The sequence below is a fragment of the Pristiophorus japonicus genome, chromosome 20, assembly GCF_044704955.1.
Source record: "Pristiophorus japonicus isolate sPriJap1 chromosome 20, sPriJap1.hap1, whole genome shotgun sequence".
Lineage (NCBI taxonomy): Eukaryota > Metazoa > Chordata > Chondrichthyes > Pristiophoridae > Pristiophorus > Pristiophorus japonicus.
The window spans coordinates 2,600,013-2,617,410 of record NC_091996.1 but is presented as its reverse complement, the minus strand read 5'-3'; the positions used below and the strand labels follow the sequence as shown (position 1 = coordinate 2,617,410).

General features: G+C 53.3%; 1 protein-coding gene across 1 annotated transcript in view; it reads left to right on the top strand.

Annotated features, from left to right (window-relative positions):
- The window catches only part of adamts13 (ADAM metallopeptidase with thrombospondin type 1 motif, 13), a 196,053-nt gene that overhangs the window by 139,959 nt on the left and 38,696 nt on the right, over positions 1–17,398 (top strand). The window contains exons 22-26 of the mRNA XM_070863579.1: positions 137–272; positions 7,076–7,205; positions 8,646–8,825; positions 10,598–10,802; positions 13,206–13,335. Coding sequence (XP_070719680.1) covers positions 137–272; positions 7,076–7,205; positions 8,646–8,825; positions 10,598–10,802; positions 13,206–13,335 — 781 coding nt within the window. The remainder of the gene's footprint in view (positions 1–136; positions 273–7,075; positions 7,206–8,645; positions 8,826–10,597; positions 10,803–13,205; positions 13,336–17,398) is intronic.

Below are 17,398 nucleotides of genomic sequence, written 5' to 3'. Positions count from 1 at the left end.
TCGGAGGTGCCATCTTTCGGTTTTCACATCCCGATTCCTGAGAATTAATTTTTTAATGCGCAGTGCCTGGAGGGAATCCTGTCCGCCTTAAGTATTCATTAAATTACTCACATGCTTTTTTTCCTTATAATCCCAGGTGTACCGGAAATACGGGAAGCAATACGGAGATATCGTAAATCCCAACATCACTTACAGTCTCTATGTTCAAAAGCAAGAGTACGCCTACATCTGGCTCCCAATCACTGAAGCTTGTTCAGCTAGCTGTGGGGCAGGTGAGGAATCCCATTAATATTCAGAGTCACTCACTGTGTAACTGTACAGAGTCACTGTTTATTCAGGGTAAGGGTCACTCACTGTGTAACTGTACAGAGTCACTGTTTATTCAGGGTAAGGGTCACTCACTAACTGTATAGAGTTGCTTGACCCATCCACCTCCACGGAGGTGTGTGGGGGACCTGACCCATCCACCTCCATGGCACGAACCTGGTATTGCAGTACTTCCAGGAACGGTGCAGTGGCTCTCGGCCTTTTGGCTAAGAGCATTGGCGCAGAGTGATCCTTGAATGGGCCCAAGGTGACCTCTGGCGTTTGTGATTTGACAAAGAATTGGAACGATTGGCTACGAATTTAAAAAAAAACTGTACAGAGTCACTGTTTATGCAGGGTAAGGGTCACGCACTGTAACTGTATTGAGTCACTTTATTTAGCAGCGTAATGGTCACCTCGTTGTAGCCTTTCCAGCTGAGCATAGTAATATGTCCTTACTACACAGTATAAATGCACACGAGGTCCATACTTGAGAGAAGGTCACTCTGTGACCAGTAACCTTTATTAGCCAGCACTGAAGTGAAGAAGATGGGTGGAGTTTCCCCTTTTATACCTGAAGGTCCAGGTTAGGAGAGTCTCCCACAAGTTCACCACCTAGGGGTCAGTGTTCTCACGGTGTACAACTTAGGTCAGTTTATACATGGGTTACATTGCTGGTTGAATACATAACATCACCTCCCCCCCAAAGTCTTATTGGGATCACAGGTTGAGTCTCTCTGGTGGTTTACGCTCCCTTGTAGAGCGCCTGAGTTGGGGCTCCGGTTGTTGGGCGCTGGCCTGAGTGTCTGCTGTTTGCAGTGCCTCAGGCCTGTCCGGACTGCCCACAGTGACTGGGCTCTCCTCCCTTTGGTTCCGGTGTTCGGTCACCTGTGGTGGAGTCAACTCTATATCGTGTTCTTCCTCTGCTTCTTCTATGGGGTTGCTGAACCTCCTTTTTGTTTGATCCACGTGTTTGCGGCAGATTTGTCCATTGGTAAGTTTAACTACCAGAATCCTATTTCCCTCTTTGGCAATCACAGTGCCTGCGAGCCATTTGGGCCCTGCAGCGTAATTGAGGACAAAAACAGGATCATTTACATCAATACATCGTGCCCGCGCATTCCTGTCATGGTAGTGATATTGTGACTGGCGCCTGCTCTCAACAATTTCTTTCATGGTGGGGTGTATAAGAGATAACCGGGTTTTGAGCGTCCTTTTCATTAGCAGCTCTGCGGGTGGAACCCCTGTGAGCGAGTGTGGTCGGGATCTATTGGCCAACAGGAGGCGTGATAAGCGGCTTTGTAGGGAACCCCCTTGGAATCTGAGCATCCTCTGTTTGATTATCTGCACTGCTCGTTCTGCCTGGCCGTTTGAGGCCGGCTTGAACGGTGCCGTTCTGACATGGTTGATACCATTTCCTGCCATGAAGTCCTGGAATTCAATGCTTGTGAAGCATGGGCCATTGTCGCTGACCAAGATGTCCGGTAGACCATGGGCAGCGAACATTGGCCGTAGACTTTCTACCGTGGCAGAGGATGTGCTTGAATTGAGAATGTCACACTCGATCCATTTGGAGTAGGCGTCTACTACAACCAAAAACATTTTCCCCATGAAAGGACCTGCATAGTCCACATGGATGCGTGACCATGGCTTGGCGGGCCAGGACCAGGGGCTAAGGGGGGCTTCCCTGGGTGCGTTGCCCAGCTGAGCACACGTGTTACATCTGCAAACACAAAGTTCCAGGTCTGCGTCTATCCCTGGCCACCAGACGTGTGACCTGGCAATTGCCTTCATCGTGACAATGCCTAGGTGCTCATTGTGGAGTTCCCGGATGAACACCTCTCTGCCCATCTGGGGCATGACTACTCGGTTTCCCCATAGTAGGCAATTGGCCTGAATCGAGAGTTCATCCTGTCCCTTGAGAAATGGTTTAAATTCCTCAGGGCATGCCCCGTACGTGGCTGCCCAGTCCCTATTCAGGATACATTTCTTGACTAAAGACAGTAGCGGGTCTCTATTTGTCCAGACTTTAATCTGACGGGCTGTCACGGGTGAGCCTTCGCTTCCGAAAGCTTCAACAGCCATGACCATCTCAGCACTATGCTCGGTAGCCCCCTCAGTGGTGGCTAGTGGGAACCTGCTGAGTGCATCGGCGCAGTTTTCAGTGCCCGGTCTGTGCGAATTGTATAATCATAGGCGGCTAATGTGAGTGCCCACCTCTGTATGCGGGCCGATGCATTTGCATTTATGGCCTTGTTGTCGACCAAAAGGGACGTTAGGGGTTTGTGATCTGTCTCCAGCTCAAATTTCCTGCCAAACAGGTACTGGTGCATTTTTTTTACTGCATATACACATGCGAGCGCCTCCTTTTCTACCATCCCGTAGCCCCTTTCTGCCTGGGACAGACTTCTGGAGGCATAAGCTACCGGCTATAACTGACCCTTGGCATTAACATGCTGCAACATACACCCGACCCATAGGACGATGCATCGCACGTTAACACAAGTTTCTTACATGGGTCATATAGCGTTAACAGATTGTTGGAACATAACGAATTGTGTGCTCTATTAAAAGCCCTTTCCTGGCTGTCCCCCCAGACCCATTCGCGACCTTTGCGTAGGAGCACGTGTAGCGGCTCTAGCAGCGTGCTCAATTTGGGAAGAAAGTTACCAAAATCGTTCAGGAGCCCCAGGAATGAACGCAGCTCCGTCGTGTTACGGGGTCTGGGTGCTCTCTGGATCGCTTCCGTCTTGGACGCAGTAGGTCTGATCCCGTCTGCTGCTACCCTCATCCCCAGGAATTCTACCTCTGGAGCTAGGAAGACGCATTTCACCTTTTTCAGTCGCAGCCCTACCCGGTCCAGTCTGCATAGCACCTCCTCCAGGTTGTGGAGATGTTCTTCAGTATCATAACCCGTAATGAGGATGTCGTCCTGAAAAACCACCGTCCCTGGAATCGACTTGTGGAGACTTTCCATATTTCATTGGAAGATCGTGGCGGCCGAGCGAATCCCGAACGGACATCTGTTGTACTCAAACAATCCCTTGTGTGTCGTGATGGTGGTCAGCTTCTTCGACTCACTCGCCAGCTCCTGGGTCATGTAAGCTGAGGTCAGGTCCAATTTTGAAAAAAGTTTGCCACCTGATAATGTCGCAAAGAGATCCTCCGCTCTCGGTAGTGGGTACTGGTCTTGGAGTGACACCCGATTGATGGTGGCCTGTGGAAGGGGTGGTTTGCAGGGGGTCAGCTTTCCCTTCTGACCTTATATGAGTGGTTCCGAATCGCTCCCACACCCTTGGTTCTAGACACTGGAATTATGAAGGGACTGTGACAGACTTGGACAGACAATCGGTTTCAAGGTAGGAAGCAGGTATGGCTTTATTGTGTTGAACAAGAAGTAAAAGGCACACCTTTAATAACACACACAGACCAATACACACTGAGGGGTACAACACATTGAATAAAATGTCAAATTACATGTAGCCTGTGGGGAAAAGAATATAGCTTAAACTCTAAATGGGGTAAAGATGAGAATGCAGATACATTTACACAAGTTATCCCAGCCTCCCCCCTCCCAATTCCCCTAACTAACTAAGTTATAGCTCTGGGGGTTCAGGGGCTATGCTCCCCAATCCCTTTCGACAGTTGCCGGTGAATCACGGTTTTGGGGTTCGCTGCACTTGGCCTTCTAGGCGAGCCGTACCCCGGACGGAGGAGAGGACTTCGGACTGCGTTGTCTTCGGTTGGGGTGCATCCGTTGATGCGGTAAGTTGCGTTTTGGATGTTTGGGGCGAGTACCCACTTTCATTAGTTTTAGTTAGTCCTTTTAGGTAATTTCTCACCCGTTGGCCGTTCAGAAGTAGATTGTAAAGTTGAAATAAATGTCGATTCTTCGGTTTTTGCTGAGTTGGTTTCGGTTGGTCGTTTCGCTGGTTGTGGTGGCCCGGGTTTGTTAATTTGGTTGCTGACAACCTTCCGTTTCGTGGGCCTCGTGCTCGGTCGGTCCTTGACGACTTCCTGTAGGTTCCTTCACTACTCCATTTCTTCACTCCGGCTGCGTGTGTCTGTCTCTGTGTTCCCATCTGTGTTCTGCTTCTCTCCTGTGTTCTGCTAGTTTTGAGTTCTGCTGGTCTTTCCTTGTAAAACTGGGAGATAGATATATCCCCAAAAAAAGGCTCTGTTATCTCCCATCAAATCTCTTGGGCTCTGTTTAAACTGTTCTGTCCATTGATTTTCCAATGTCTCCTTTGTCAGCAGTAACTCGATTAGGGTGTGAGAATGTGCTATCACTGGGTTTGCATTGTTTTAGGATTGTCCAGTTTTTTGACCATGATTTCCATTGTGCTTGATTGGGTAATTCGATTATCTCTTCGGGGAATAGTTCCCCCCAGACAGCCTGGGGTCCTTAATACACGAATTTGCTTCAGATGTTGGCTCCACCTCCTGTATTTGGTAACTCTTTTTCGCAGCCAAAATGTTGTAGGATCTTAAAATTGATCTGCTCCTTCCCATAGATGTTTAGGGGATCTCAGGCTTCTGTAATTTAGCTCCATTTTGAATTCCCTTTCCTATGAGTCCAAACACTGGGGGGGGGGGGGTCTCCATGAATGCATCCCCTTTTACCCCCCGCAGGCTTCATCTGCCCCTTTAAACTCATTTTAAAAGCCCAGAAAGGGATTTTTCTCCTCTGTAGGGGAAAGGTACCTGGAATCTTTGCGAGATATTGGTCAATTCTACACCTTGTAATCGCCACATATCCTGACCGACCCATCCGCCTTGAGCACCGGCACAATCGGGCTCACCCAGTCACTGAATTCGACTGGCCAGATGATGCCTTCCCTCAGCAGGCGGTCCAATTCGCCTTCTATCTTTTCCCGCATCACGGACGGCACCGCTCTGGCCTTGTGGTGTACTGGCCTGGCGTCCGGGTTTATGTGAATCACTACCTTGGTCCCCATGAAAGTGCCGATGCCGGGTTGAAATAGTGAGTCAGATTTGTTCAGGACCTGTGAGCATGATACTCGCTCCACAGAGGAAATTGCATTGACATCGCCCCATTTCCTGTTCATGACAGCAAGCCAACTCCTCCCCAGCAGTGCGGGACCGTCCCCCGGGACAATCCAGAGTGGCAACCTGTTCTCCGAATCTTTGTGGGTCATGACTACCGTGGCGCTGCCTAGCACCGGAATGATCTCCTTTGTATATGTCCGTAGCTGTGCGTCAATCGGCAATAATTTTGGCCTCCCGACCTTGGACGCCCACAACTTGTCGAACTGTTTGATACTCATCAGGGACTGGCTGGCCCCCGTGTCTAGCTCTGTTGATACTGGGATGCCATTGAGGAGCACTTTCATCATTATCGGTGGCGTCCTGGTGTATGAACTGTATACGTGCTCCACATGAACTCGCTGAACTTCAGCATCCAGTGATTTCCCCCAGTGTCCATTTGGCCTCGTAGGGCTTACATCGGGCCCATCCTCCTCGTATATCTGCAGGCTTCCTGCACATACGCGCCAAGTGACCGCTGACGTTGCAGTTTCTGCAGGTATATTGCTGATACCTGCAAGCTCTGGCTGGGTGTTTGCCTCCACACCTCCAACATGAGCCGTTGTTGGAAACAAAAGGTCCATTACCAGTCGATCGTCTCTGACTGTCTCTGTAACTGTCCTTAAGCGCACCATTGACAGGTGTTGATGGCCCCATTACTGGCCGCATTGTCCCTTGCGATGGCATGAATCGCCATTCAGCTAACCATTGTCTCTGTTGAATTCCCCCTTTGGGTTCGACTACATGCTGGGGCATGTCCGATTGCCCTTGTCTGCCTGGAGAACTGTGTGCCGCGTTAACAATATTGACTCCCTGTCCATTTGCTGCATTTAAACCAAGATTTTTGTCAAACATCATTCTGGTCTCTTCCTCCCCTGAGATAAATGTCCGGGCTATCAGAGCTGCCGCTTCCAGGGTCAAGTCTTTGGTCTCAATCAGTTTCCTGAAAACCCCAGCGTGCCCGATGCCCTCAATAAAAAAGTCTCGCAGCATTTCCGCTCTGCATGCATCTGGGAACTTACATAGACTCGCCAGTCGCCAGAGGTCTGCCACGAAGTCTGGAACGCTTTGCCCTTCTCACCGCCGGTGCGTGTAAAACCGGTGTCTCGCCATGTGCATGCTGCTCGCCGGTTTAAAGTGTTCCCTGATCAACTTACTGAGCTCTTCGAACGTCTTGTCTGCCGGCTTCTCTGGTGCTAGAAGGTCCTTCATCAGGGAGTACGTCCTGGATCCACAAACCGTCAGGAGATGAGCCCTGCGTTTGTCGGCCGAATCCTGTCCCAGCCATTCCTTAGTGACGACACTTTGCTGTAGTCTCTCAATAAAATTGTCCCAATCATCACCAACACAGTACCTCTCGTCTGTGCTGCTAGTGGCCATGCTCACGTGGTTTAAATCCCAGTTTCTCGTCACCAATACTATGTCCTTACTGTACAGTACAAATGCACACGAGGCCCATACTTGAGAGAAGGTCACCAGTGACCAGTTACCTTTATTAGCCAGCACTGAAGTGGAGAAGGTGGGTGGAGTTTCCCCTTTTATACCTGAAAGTCCAGGTTAGGAGTGTCTCCCACAAGTTCACCACCTAGTGGTCAGTGTTCTCACGGTGCACAACTTAGGTCAGTTTATACATGGGTTACAATGACAGTTGAATACATGACACATAGCTTTGTAGATGTTGGTGACCAAGGCCACTGTTTGTGGTGTGTTTTCAATATTACAGGAACTATGAGGGTCCATTATGAGTGTGCTGACCACAGCTCAAAGAAAGAGCTGGACCTGCAGTACTGCTTGCAGTCAATGAGGCCTCCTGATAGGCTGGAGCCATGTAACACTACACCGTGCCCTCCTTGGTAAGGCTGTTAGTGAAATCGCCTCAGTGCGGTACAGGTCCCACACACACTGACTCTCACTGGGGTACGGGTCCCACACACACTGACTCTCACTGGGGTATGGGTCCCACACACACTGACTCTCACTGGGGGACAGTCCCACACACACTGACTCTCACTGGGGTACGGGTCCCACACACACTGACTCTCACTGGGGTACGGGTCCCACACACACTGACTCTCACTGGGGTACGGGTCCCACACACACTGACTCTCACTGGGGTACGGGTCCCACACACACTGACTCTCACTGGGGTATGGGTCCCACACACACTGACTCTCACTGGGGGACAGTCCCACACACACTGACTCTCACTGGGGTACGGGTCCCACACACACTGACTCTCACTGGGGTACGGGTCCCACACACACTGACTCTCACTGGGGTACAGGTCCCACACACACTGACTCTCACTGGGGTACGGGTCCCACACACACTGACTCTCACTGGGGTACAGGTCCCACACACACTGACTCTCACTGGGGTACGGGTCCCACACACACTGACTCTCACTGGGGGACAGGTCCCACACACACTGACTCTCACTGGGGTACAGTCCCACACACACTGACTCTCACTGGGGTACGGGTCCCACACACACTGACTCTCACTGGGGTACGGGTCCCACACACACTGACTCTCACTGGGGTACGGGCCACACACACACTGACTCTCACTGGGGTACAGGTCCCACACACACTGACTCTCACTGGGGTACAGTCCCACACACACTGACTCTCACTGGGGTACTGGTCCCACACACACTGACTCTCACTGGGGTACGGGTCCCACACACACTGACTCTCACTGGGGTACAGTCCCACACACACTGACTCTCACTGGGGTACGGGTCCCACACACACTGACTCTCACTGGGGTACAGTCCCACACACACTGACTCTCACTGGGGTACGGGTCCCACACACACTGACTCTCACTGGGGTACAGGTCCCACACACACTGACTCTCACTGGCGTACGGGTCCCACACACACTGACTCTCACTGGGGTACAGTCCCACACACACTGACTCTCACTGGGATATGGGTCCCACACACACTGACTCTCACTGGGGTACAGTCCCACACACACTGACTCTCACTGGCGTACGGGTCCCACACACACTGACTCTCACTGGGGTACAGGTCCCACACACACTGACTCTCACTGGGGTACGGGTTCCAACAGACACTGACCTTCCTCCCACATTGCGTGAATAAATTTCTCCTCCTTTTCCCTGTGACGATTGTTCCTCATCCTGCTGTCCTGTTATGACCTTACTGTCGACTCGGGAGTGCTGTGGGGCCCCTGAGGTTTCTCATTCGCAGTGAGCCCCTTCGGCCCTCAGCCCCGGTGTGCAGGCCCATGACCTCTCCCTGTTCTCGGCCCGTGTCTGTGCAGGTGGGAGGCGGGCGAGTTCGGTGCGTGCAGCGTCTCCTGTGGTGGAGGACAACAAGAAAGAAATGTTCGGTGCCTGAAGCAAGAGGCTCTGGAGAGGCAGACGACCTCTGATGCTGACTGTGCGGGCACTCCCAGACCAGGGTCTGTGGCAAAGTGTAATAGCCAAGCCTGCCCTGTCAGGTACGTGGCCCGGGAGCGAGGGGCACGGGGAGCGAGGGGCACGGGAGCGAGGGGCAAGGGGAGCGAGGGACACGGAGAGCGAGGGGAGATGGGGAGCGAGGGAGACACACTGGAACTTCTCATCATGTTGAAAACCTCGATTAGCTCACCTCTTAACCTTCTCTGTTCCAGGGAGAACAGTCTTCACCTTTCCAACCTTTCCTCATCCCCGGTAAACCCCCTCATCCCCGGTAAACCCCCTCATCCCCGGTAAACCCCCTCTGAACCCTCTCTGAGGCCTTTACATTGTTCCTCACTGCTCGTCTGATTGGGAAAGCAGCGCACCCCACAGCCCACCCTCCTCCAATGCCACTGCTGGGATTGATTGTCACTCGCTGTGTCCTGCACCGCCCACCATTGTCCGCAGTCCACGTACCCCCCTCCCCCTCCCCCTCCCCCTCCCCCTCCCCCTCCCCCTCCCCCTCCCCCTCCCCTCTCCCTCTCCCTCTCCCTCTCCCTCTCCCTCTCCCTCTCCCTCTCCCTCTCCCTCTCCCTCTCCCTCTCCCTCTCCCTCTCCCTCTCCCTCTCCCTCCCCCTCCCCTCCCCCGCCTCCTCCTCCTCTCCCGATGGGGTGCGGGTTCCCTGGGCATCTGCTCTCCCGCACCACTCCAGTGTCGTCTGCTCTTCATGCGCGAGTAGCAATGAGTGTTGGCTGACTATTCGACTGTGGAGCACCCGACAACTGAGCCCGATCCTCTCCTTATCCGACATCCACACTCGCACACTATCCGGCAAGGGGGGGCGTCACTGGATTAGGATCAGAAGCGGGAACCCAGGCTGAATTTCCCCTCCCTATCTTAGGCTCTGACATAAGCCAGGAAGTTGTGCTAAACCTAATATAAAACACGAGTTCGGCCACAGCTGGAGTATTGTGTCCAATCCTGGACACCACAGTTTCGGGAACATGTGACAGCTTTGTAGAGGGTGGGGAAGAAATTGACCAGAATGGTACCAGGGATGAGAGATTACAGTTACGGAGAAGCTGGCTTGTTCTCGGGGAAGGTGAAGCAGAGATTTGATGGAGGTGTTCAAAATTGTGAAAGGTTCAGATAGAGGAAATAAAGACAAACTGTTTCCAATGGCCGAGGGGCCAGTAACCAGAGGGCACAGATTGAAGAACCAGGGGTGACATGAGTGGTGACGTGAGCCAGATAGAGCAGTAGAGACAGATTTAATCCTAGCTTTCAAAGGAGAATTGGTTAAATACTTGAAGAATAAGACATGGCAGGGATATAGGAACATAAGAAACAGGAGCAGGAGTAGACCATGTGGCCCCTCGAGCCTGCTCTGCCGTTCAATACGATCATGGCTGATCTGATCATGGACTCAGCTCCACTTCCCTGCCCGCTCCCCATAACCCTTCACTCCCTTATCGCTCAAAAATCTGTCTATTTCTGCCTTAAATATATTCAATGACCCAGCCTCCACAGCTCTCTGGGGCAGAGAATTCCACAGATTTACAACCCTCTGAGAGAAGAAATTCCTCCTCATCTCAGTTTTAAATGAGCGGCTCCTTATTCTATGGGGAAAGAGCAGGGGGAGTGTGACTGACTGGATTGCTCTTTGAAAGCCAGCGCAGACTTGATGGGCCGAATGGCCTCCTTCTGTGCTGTAAGATTCTCTGATTCTATTCCGACCTCTTGAGGATTCTGGTTGCAGGGTTTGGCGTTCAGTAATGCTCTCGGGGCTCCGTGCAGCTGCTAAGTCCTGTCATTCTCGTGTGCTAATTGCAGGTGGACTGTTTCGGAGTGGGCCGTCTGTTCCACTTCTTGCGGAGTCGGAGTTGCCGAGAGGTCAGTTACCTGCGTCCAGTTCGATAACGGGACAGACGTAGAGGTGAATGCGACACTGTGTCCGGGGACAGCACAGCCCACGGGGGTGGCACCCTGTATCGTGAGCATCTGTCCCTTCGAACTGGACCAGACGCCCTGGTCAGAGGTAAATGCATTCTTCTTGCCCAGCAACTCTTAGTTGTGAGTGTGTGTGCGAATGTGTGTGTGTGCGAGCATGTGTGTGCACGAGCGTGTGCGAGTGTGAACGAGCGTGTATGTGTATGTGCGACTGTGTGCACGAGTGTGTGTGCGAGCGTGTGTGGCGAGCGTGTGTGTGTGAGCATGTGTGCGCGAGCGTGTGCGAGTGTGAACGAGCGTGTATGTGTGTGTGCGACTGTGTGCACGAGTGTGTGTGCGCATGAGCGTGTGTGTGTGAACGAGCGTGTATGTGTGTGTGCGACTGTGTGCATGAGCGTGAGCAGTGTGTGCATGAGCGCGTGCGAGTGTGTGTGCACAAGCGTGCGCGGGTGTTGGTGTATGAGCATGTACAGTTTGTGTGCGTGCACAAGCGTGTGCGAGCGTGCGTGCACGAACGAGTGTCTTGTGCGAGCGCAGGTATGTGTTGCGTGGGACTGTATGTAAGTTGTGTATGAGCACATGTATGTCTCAGGAAGAATCCACTGTGTATCCTCAGTTTCAATAATCGTTTTACCTTGTACCCTTTGTAAAGAGCACGTATAAAAGACAATTGTGAATGGACCCTTACTCACCGCCTGTAATTACATTGAGAGTTAAGTTCAAAAATATGGAACGGAGTCACACACTGGCTGTTCGAACAGCGATGTCAGCTTCGCTCAGTGGGTAGCACTCTTATCTTTGGTAGCACTCAGAAGGTTGTGATTTTGACCTTCCTCCAGAGATCTAATCCAGGCTGATACACGCAGTGCAGTACTGAGGGAGTGCCGCAGTATCGGAGGGGCAGTACTGAGGGAGTGCTGCAGTATCAGAGGGGCAGTACTGAGGGAGTGCTGCACTGTCGGAGGGGCAGTACTGAGGGAGTGCTGCACTGTCGGAGGGGCAGTACTGAGGGAGTGCTGCACTGTCGGAGGGGCAGTACTGAGGGAATGCTGCAGTATCGGAGGGGCAGTACTGAGGGAATGCTACACTGTCAGAGGGGCAGTACTGAGGGAGTGCTGCACTGTCGGAGGGGCAGTACTGAGGGAGTGCTGCACTGTCGGAGGGGCAGTACTGAGGGAGCGCTGCACTGTCGGAGGGGTAGTACTGAGGGAGTGCTGCACTGTCGGAGGGGCAGTACTGAGGGAATGCTGCACTGTCGGAGGGGCAGTACTGAGGGAGCACCGTACTGTCGGAGGGGCAGTACTGAGGGAGCGCTGCACTGTCGGAGGGGTAGTACTGAGGGAGTGCTGCACTGTCAGAGGGGCAGCACTAAGGGAGAGCTGCACTGTCGGAGGGGCTGTCTTTCGTATGAGAGTCCGCCCTCTCGGGTAGATGTTAAAAAAAAAATCCCCTCACACTTTTGGGAAAAGAGAGAATTCTCCCAGTGTCGTGACTAAAATTTCTCCCTCAATCAACACACATTAATGCACACATTGATCTCAGTGCTGTTGTGGGATCTTCCTGTACATTAATGCACACATTGATCTCAGTGCTGTTGTGGGATCTTCCTGTCTGAAAAATGGCTGCCACTTGAAAATAATCCGTTGGCTGTGAAGCTGTCTCTGTAGGATGTAATAAGTGAGGCATTCTGAGTGAAAGAATCAGGAGAGGCAATCTAAGCTAAGGATACAATCCCAAAGGGATGTGCACAAATCGCTGAAGGGGGCAGGGCAGGTTGAGAAAATGGTTAAACAGCTTACGGGATCCTGGGCTTCATAAACAGAGGCACAGAGTACAAAAGCAAAGAAGTTATGCTGAACCTGTATAAAACACTGGTCCGGCCTCAGCTGGGAATACTGTGTCCAATTCTGGGCACCGCACTTTAGGAAGGATGTGAAGGCCTTGGAGAGGGAGCAGAGGAGATTGGCCAGAGTGGTTCCAGGGATGAAGGAGTTCAGTTCCGGGGATAGACTGGAGAAGCTGGGGCTGTTCTCCTTTGAGCAGAGAAGGTTAAGTGGAGATGTAATAGAGGTGTTCAAAATCGTGACGGGTTTAGATCGAGTAATTAATGAGAAACTGTTCCCCGGGGCAGGAGGGTCAGGAACCAGAGGGACACAGATTGACGATAATCGGCGATGGAACCAGGGGGGGAGATGGGGAGAATGTGTTTACGCAGCGAGTTGTTGTGATCGGGAACGCGCTGCCTGACAGGGCGGTGGGAGCAGATTCAATAGCGACTTTCAAACCGGGAATTGGGTAAATACTGGAAGGGGGGGAAATGTGCCGGGCTGTGGGGACAGAGCGGGGAGTGGGACTGATTGGATCGCTCTGTCACAGAGCCGGCACAGGCTCGATGGGCCCAATGGCTGTGTGCTGTATCAGTCTACGTTAGAAGGTGTTACTATATATAAAGTATGTCTGTGTAAGTATTTGTTTCACCCGGCTGTTTCAGGTGTCCAAACAGTTGGAGAAGGAGATCGGAAATGCCACGAATGTCACAGCTGCTTCAAGGTTCCCGAGTGAGAGACGCACTTACCTCTGGCTTCCAATAACGGGGCCCTGTTCCGCTACCTGTGGCCAAGGTGATGGTGTGACAATATTCATGCTCAAAATACACGCTCCTTGGATTTATATAGAGAGGGGAGGCACAGCGACAGATAGTGCTGTGCTAACGCCATCCCACCATTGCCTGAGTTTGTTGCTACAAACAGACTTTACCCCTGCACCCCACCGTTACCCCTGCACCCCACTGTTACCCTCTCACCCCACCGTTACCCCTGCACCCCACCGTTACCCCTGCACCCCACCGTTACCCCTGCACCCCACCGTTACCCCTGCACCCCACCGTTACCCCTGCACCCCACCGTTACCCCTGCACCCCACCGTTACCCCTGCACCCCACCGTTACCCCTGCACCCCACCGTTACCCCTGCACCCCACCGTTACCCCTGCACCCCACCGTTACCCCTGCACCCCACCGTTACCCCTGCACCCCACTGTTACCCTCTCACCCCACTGTTACCCCTGCACCCCACTGTTACCCTCTCACCCCACCGTTACCCTCTCACCCCACCGTTACCCTCTCACCCCACCGTTACCCTCTCACCCCACCGTTACCCTCTCACCCCACCGTTACCCTCTCACCCCACCGTTACCCTCTCACCCCACTGTTACCCTCTCACCCCACTGTTACCCTCTCACCCCACTGTTACCCTCTCACCCCACTGTTACCCTCTCACCCCACTGTTACCCTCTCACCCCACCGTTACCCTCTCACCCCACCGTTACCCTCTCACCCCACTGTTACCCTCTCACCCCACTGTTACCCTCTCACCCCACCGTTACCCTCTCACCCCACTGTTACCCTCTCACCCCACCGTTACCCTCTCACCCCACCGTTACCCTCTCACCCCACCGTTACCCTCTCACCCCACCGTTACCCTCTCACCCCACCGTTACCCTCTCACCCCACTGTTACCCCCCCCCACTGTTACCCCCCCCCCCACTGTTACCCCCCCCCACTGTTACCCCCCCCCCCACTGTTACCCTCTCACCCCACTGTTACCCTCTCACCCCACTGTTACCCTCTCACCCCACTGTTACCCTCTCACCCCACTGTTACCCTCTCACCCCACTGTTACCCTCTCACCCCACTGTTACCCCTGCACCCCACTGTTACCCTCTCACCTCACTGTTACCCCCCCCACTGTTACCCTCTCACCCCACTGTTACCCTCTCACCCCACTGTTACCCTCTCACCCCACTGTTACCCTCTCACCCACTGTTACCCTCTCACCCCACTGTTACCCTCTCACCTCACTGTTACCCCTGCACCCCACTGTTACCCTCTCACCCCACCGTTACCCTCTCACCCCACCGTTACCCTCTCACCCCACCGTTACCCTCTCACCCCACTGTTACCCTCTCACCCCACTGTTACCCTCTCACCTCACCGTTACCCTCTCACCTCACCGTTACCCTCTCACCCCACCGTTACCCCTGCACCCCACCGTTACCCTCTCACCCCACTGTTACCCTCTCACCTCACTGTTACCCCTGCACCCCACTGTTACCCTCTCACCCCACCGTTACCCTCTCACCTCACCGTTACCCTCTCACCCCACCGTTACCCTCTCACCCCACTGTTACCCTCTCACCCCACCGTTACCCTCTCGCCCCACTGTTACCCTCTCGCCCCACCGTTACTCCCCCCCCCCCATCGTTACCCCCCCCACTGTTACCCTCTCACCCCACCGTTACCCTCTCACCCCACTGTTACCCCCCACCCCCCACTGTTACCCTCTCACCCCACTGTTACCCTCTCACCCCACTGTTACCCTCTCACCCCACTGTTACCCCTGCACCCCACTGTTACCCTCTCACCCCACTGTTACCCTCTCACCCCACTGTTACCCTCTCACCCCACTGTTACCCTCTCACCCCACTGTTACCCTCTCACCCCACCGTTACCCTCTCACCTCACTGTTACCCCCCCCCACTGTTACCCTCTCACCCCACTGTTACCCTCTCACCCCACTGTTACCCTCTCACCCCACTGTTACCCTCTCACCCCACTGTTACCCTCTCACCTCACCGTTACCCCTGCACCCCACTGTTACCCTCTCACCCCACTGTTACCCTCTCACCCCACTGTTACCCTCTCACCCCACTGTTACCCTCTCACCCCACCGTTACCCTCTCACCCCACTGTTACCCTCTCACCCCACTGTTACCCTCTCACCCCACTGTTACCCTCTCACCCCACTGTTACCCTCTCACCCCACTGTTACCCTCTCACCCCACTGTTACCCTCTCACCCCACTGTTACCCTCTCACCCCACTGTTACCCTCTCACCCCACTGTTACCCTCTCACCCCACTGTTACCCTCTCACCCCACTGTTACCCTCTCACCCCACTGTTACCCTCTCACCCCACTGTTACCCTCTCACCCCACTGTTACCCTCTCACCCCACCGTTACCCCTGCACCCCCACTGTTATCCTCTCACCCCACTGTTACCCCTGCACCCCACTGTTACCCTCTCACCCCACTGTTACCCTCTCACCCCACTGTTACCCTCTCACCCCACTGTTACCCTCTCACCCCACTGTTACCCCCCCCCCACTGTTACCCCCCCCCCCACTGTTACCCCCCCCCCCCACCTTTACCCTCTCCTCTCGCTGACTCTCACCGCACCGATCCACAGGCATTGGTCAATCACTGCTACCTGAACAACAACAACTTGCATTTACATAGTGCCTTAAATGTAAAACATCCCAAGGCGCTTCACAGGAGTGTAAATCAGACAAAAATCTGACATGAGGAGATATTAGGACAGGTGACCAAAAGCTTGGTCAAAGAGGTGGGTTTTCAAAAGCCGGAGGGAGAGGTTTTGGGAGGGAATTCCAGACCAGTCTTAAATAAAAACCGAAAATGCTGGAAATCTCAGCGGGTCAGGCAGCATCTGTGGAGAGAGAAACAGAGTTAGTGTTTCAGGTCGATGACCTAGCGTCAGAACTGGCAAACCTTCGAAATGTAACAGGTTCTTAAGGAAGTGCAGGGGTCATTGAAAGGGGGAGGGGAGGGAAGGTCGGTGATAGGTGGAAGGCAGGAGAGATTAGAGAGACAACAGGGATGATGGGCCGAATTGAAATGGCAATGACAGAGGTTAGGAAACAAAAGCTGAGTGTAGATAGGGTGTGAGGGCGGAATAATTTACCATCTGCCGTGGGAAACCCTGGGGGGGGGGTTTGTAAATATAAAGGGAGGAAAGGGGCAGAGGTTACGGCCTGAAATTGTCGAACTCGATGTTGAGTTCGGAAGGCTGTAAATTGCCTAAACGAAAGCTGAGGTGCTCCTTGAGCTTGCGTTGAGCTTCATTGGGACAGTGCAGGAGGCTGAGGCCAGAGAGGTCAGAGTGGGAATGGAGGAGGAATTAAAGTGACAGGCGACCGGAAGCTCGAGGTCACGCTTACGGACTGAACGGAGGTGCATCGCCAAGCGGTCACCCAATCTGCGTTTGGTCTCCCCAATATAGAATAGACCAGTCTGCATGTGTGAGCCCAGACTGTGTACGGCAGCAGACTATTCAACCATGAGGGCATTGCAGCAAGCCCAAACCCACCTGACACACACACACGCGCACACATGCACACTTTCCTGCACGAGTCACTGAATATCTCGGGGTGAGAAGCCAGGACCGCCCCACCCGCCCCGCCCCTGGTACCCAGCAACAGAGGGAGATCCTTTGGTTCTTTGTTTTGTTTGTTGTTCATCGGTTCCGCAGCCGTTAACGGGGTCGGTTATCGGTGAAACCTCTGTTGCTGCCAGCGCTTATCACAGTGGGCTGGTCCAGGGCCAAAACCACTCGGCTACTCTATCCCCTGTGGGCCGACAGCACCAGAACTAACCACAAAGTGTCGGATTGTCGGACAAACCCAACTGGGTCATTAATGGCCTTCAGGGAAGGAAACCTGCCATCTGTACCCGGTCTCAGACAATCGGGGTGGCCAATAAATGGATCCTTCCTTTCCAGTTTCGCCCTGATCGGAGAACAAGGAAAACTCCCTGATCCTCATCCCTCTTCTCCTGATGTTTCCGGAAGTATTGTTCTCGATTAACTTTCTGGTCCCAGTTAAGTTCCTT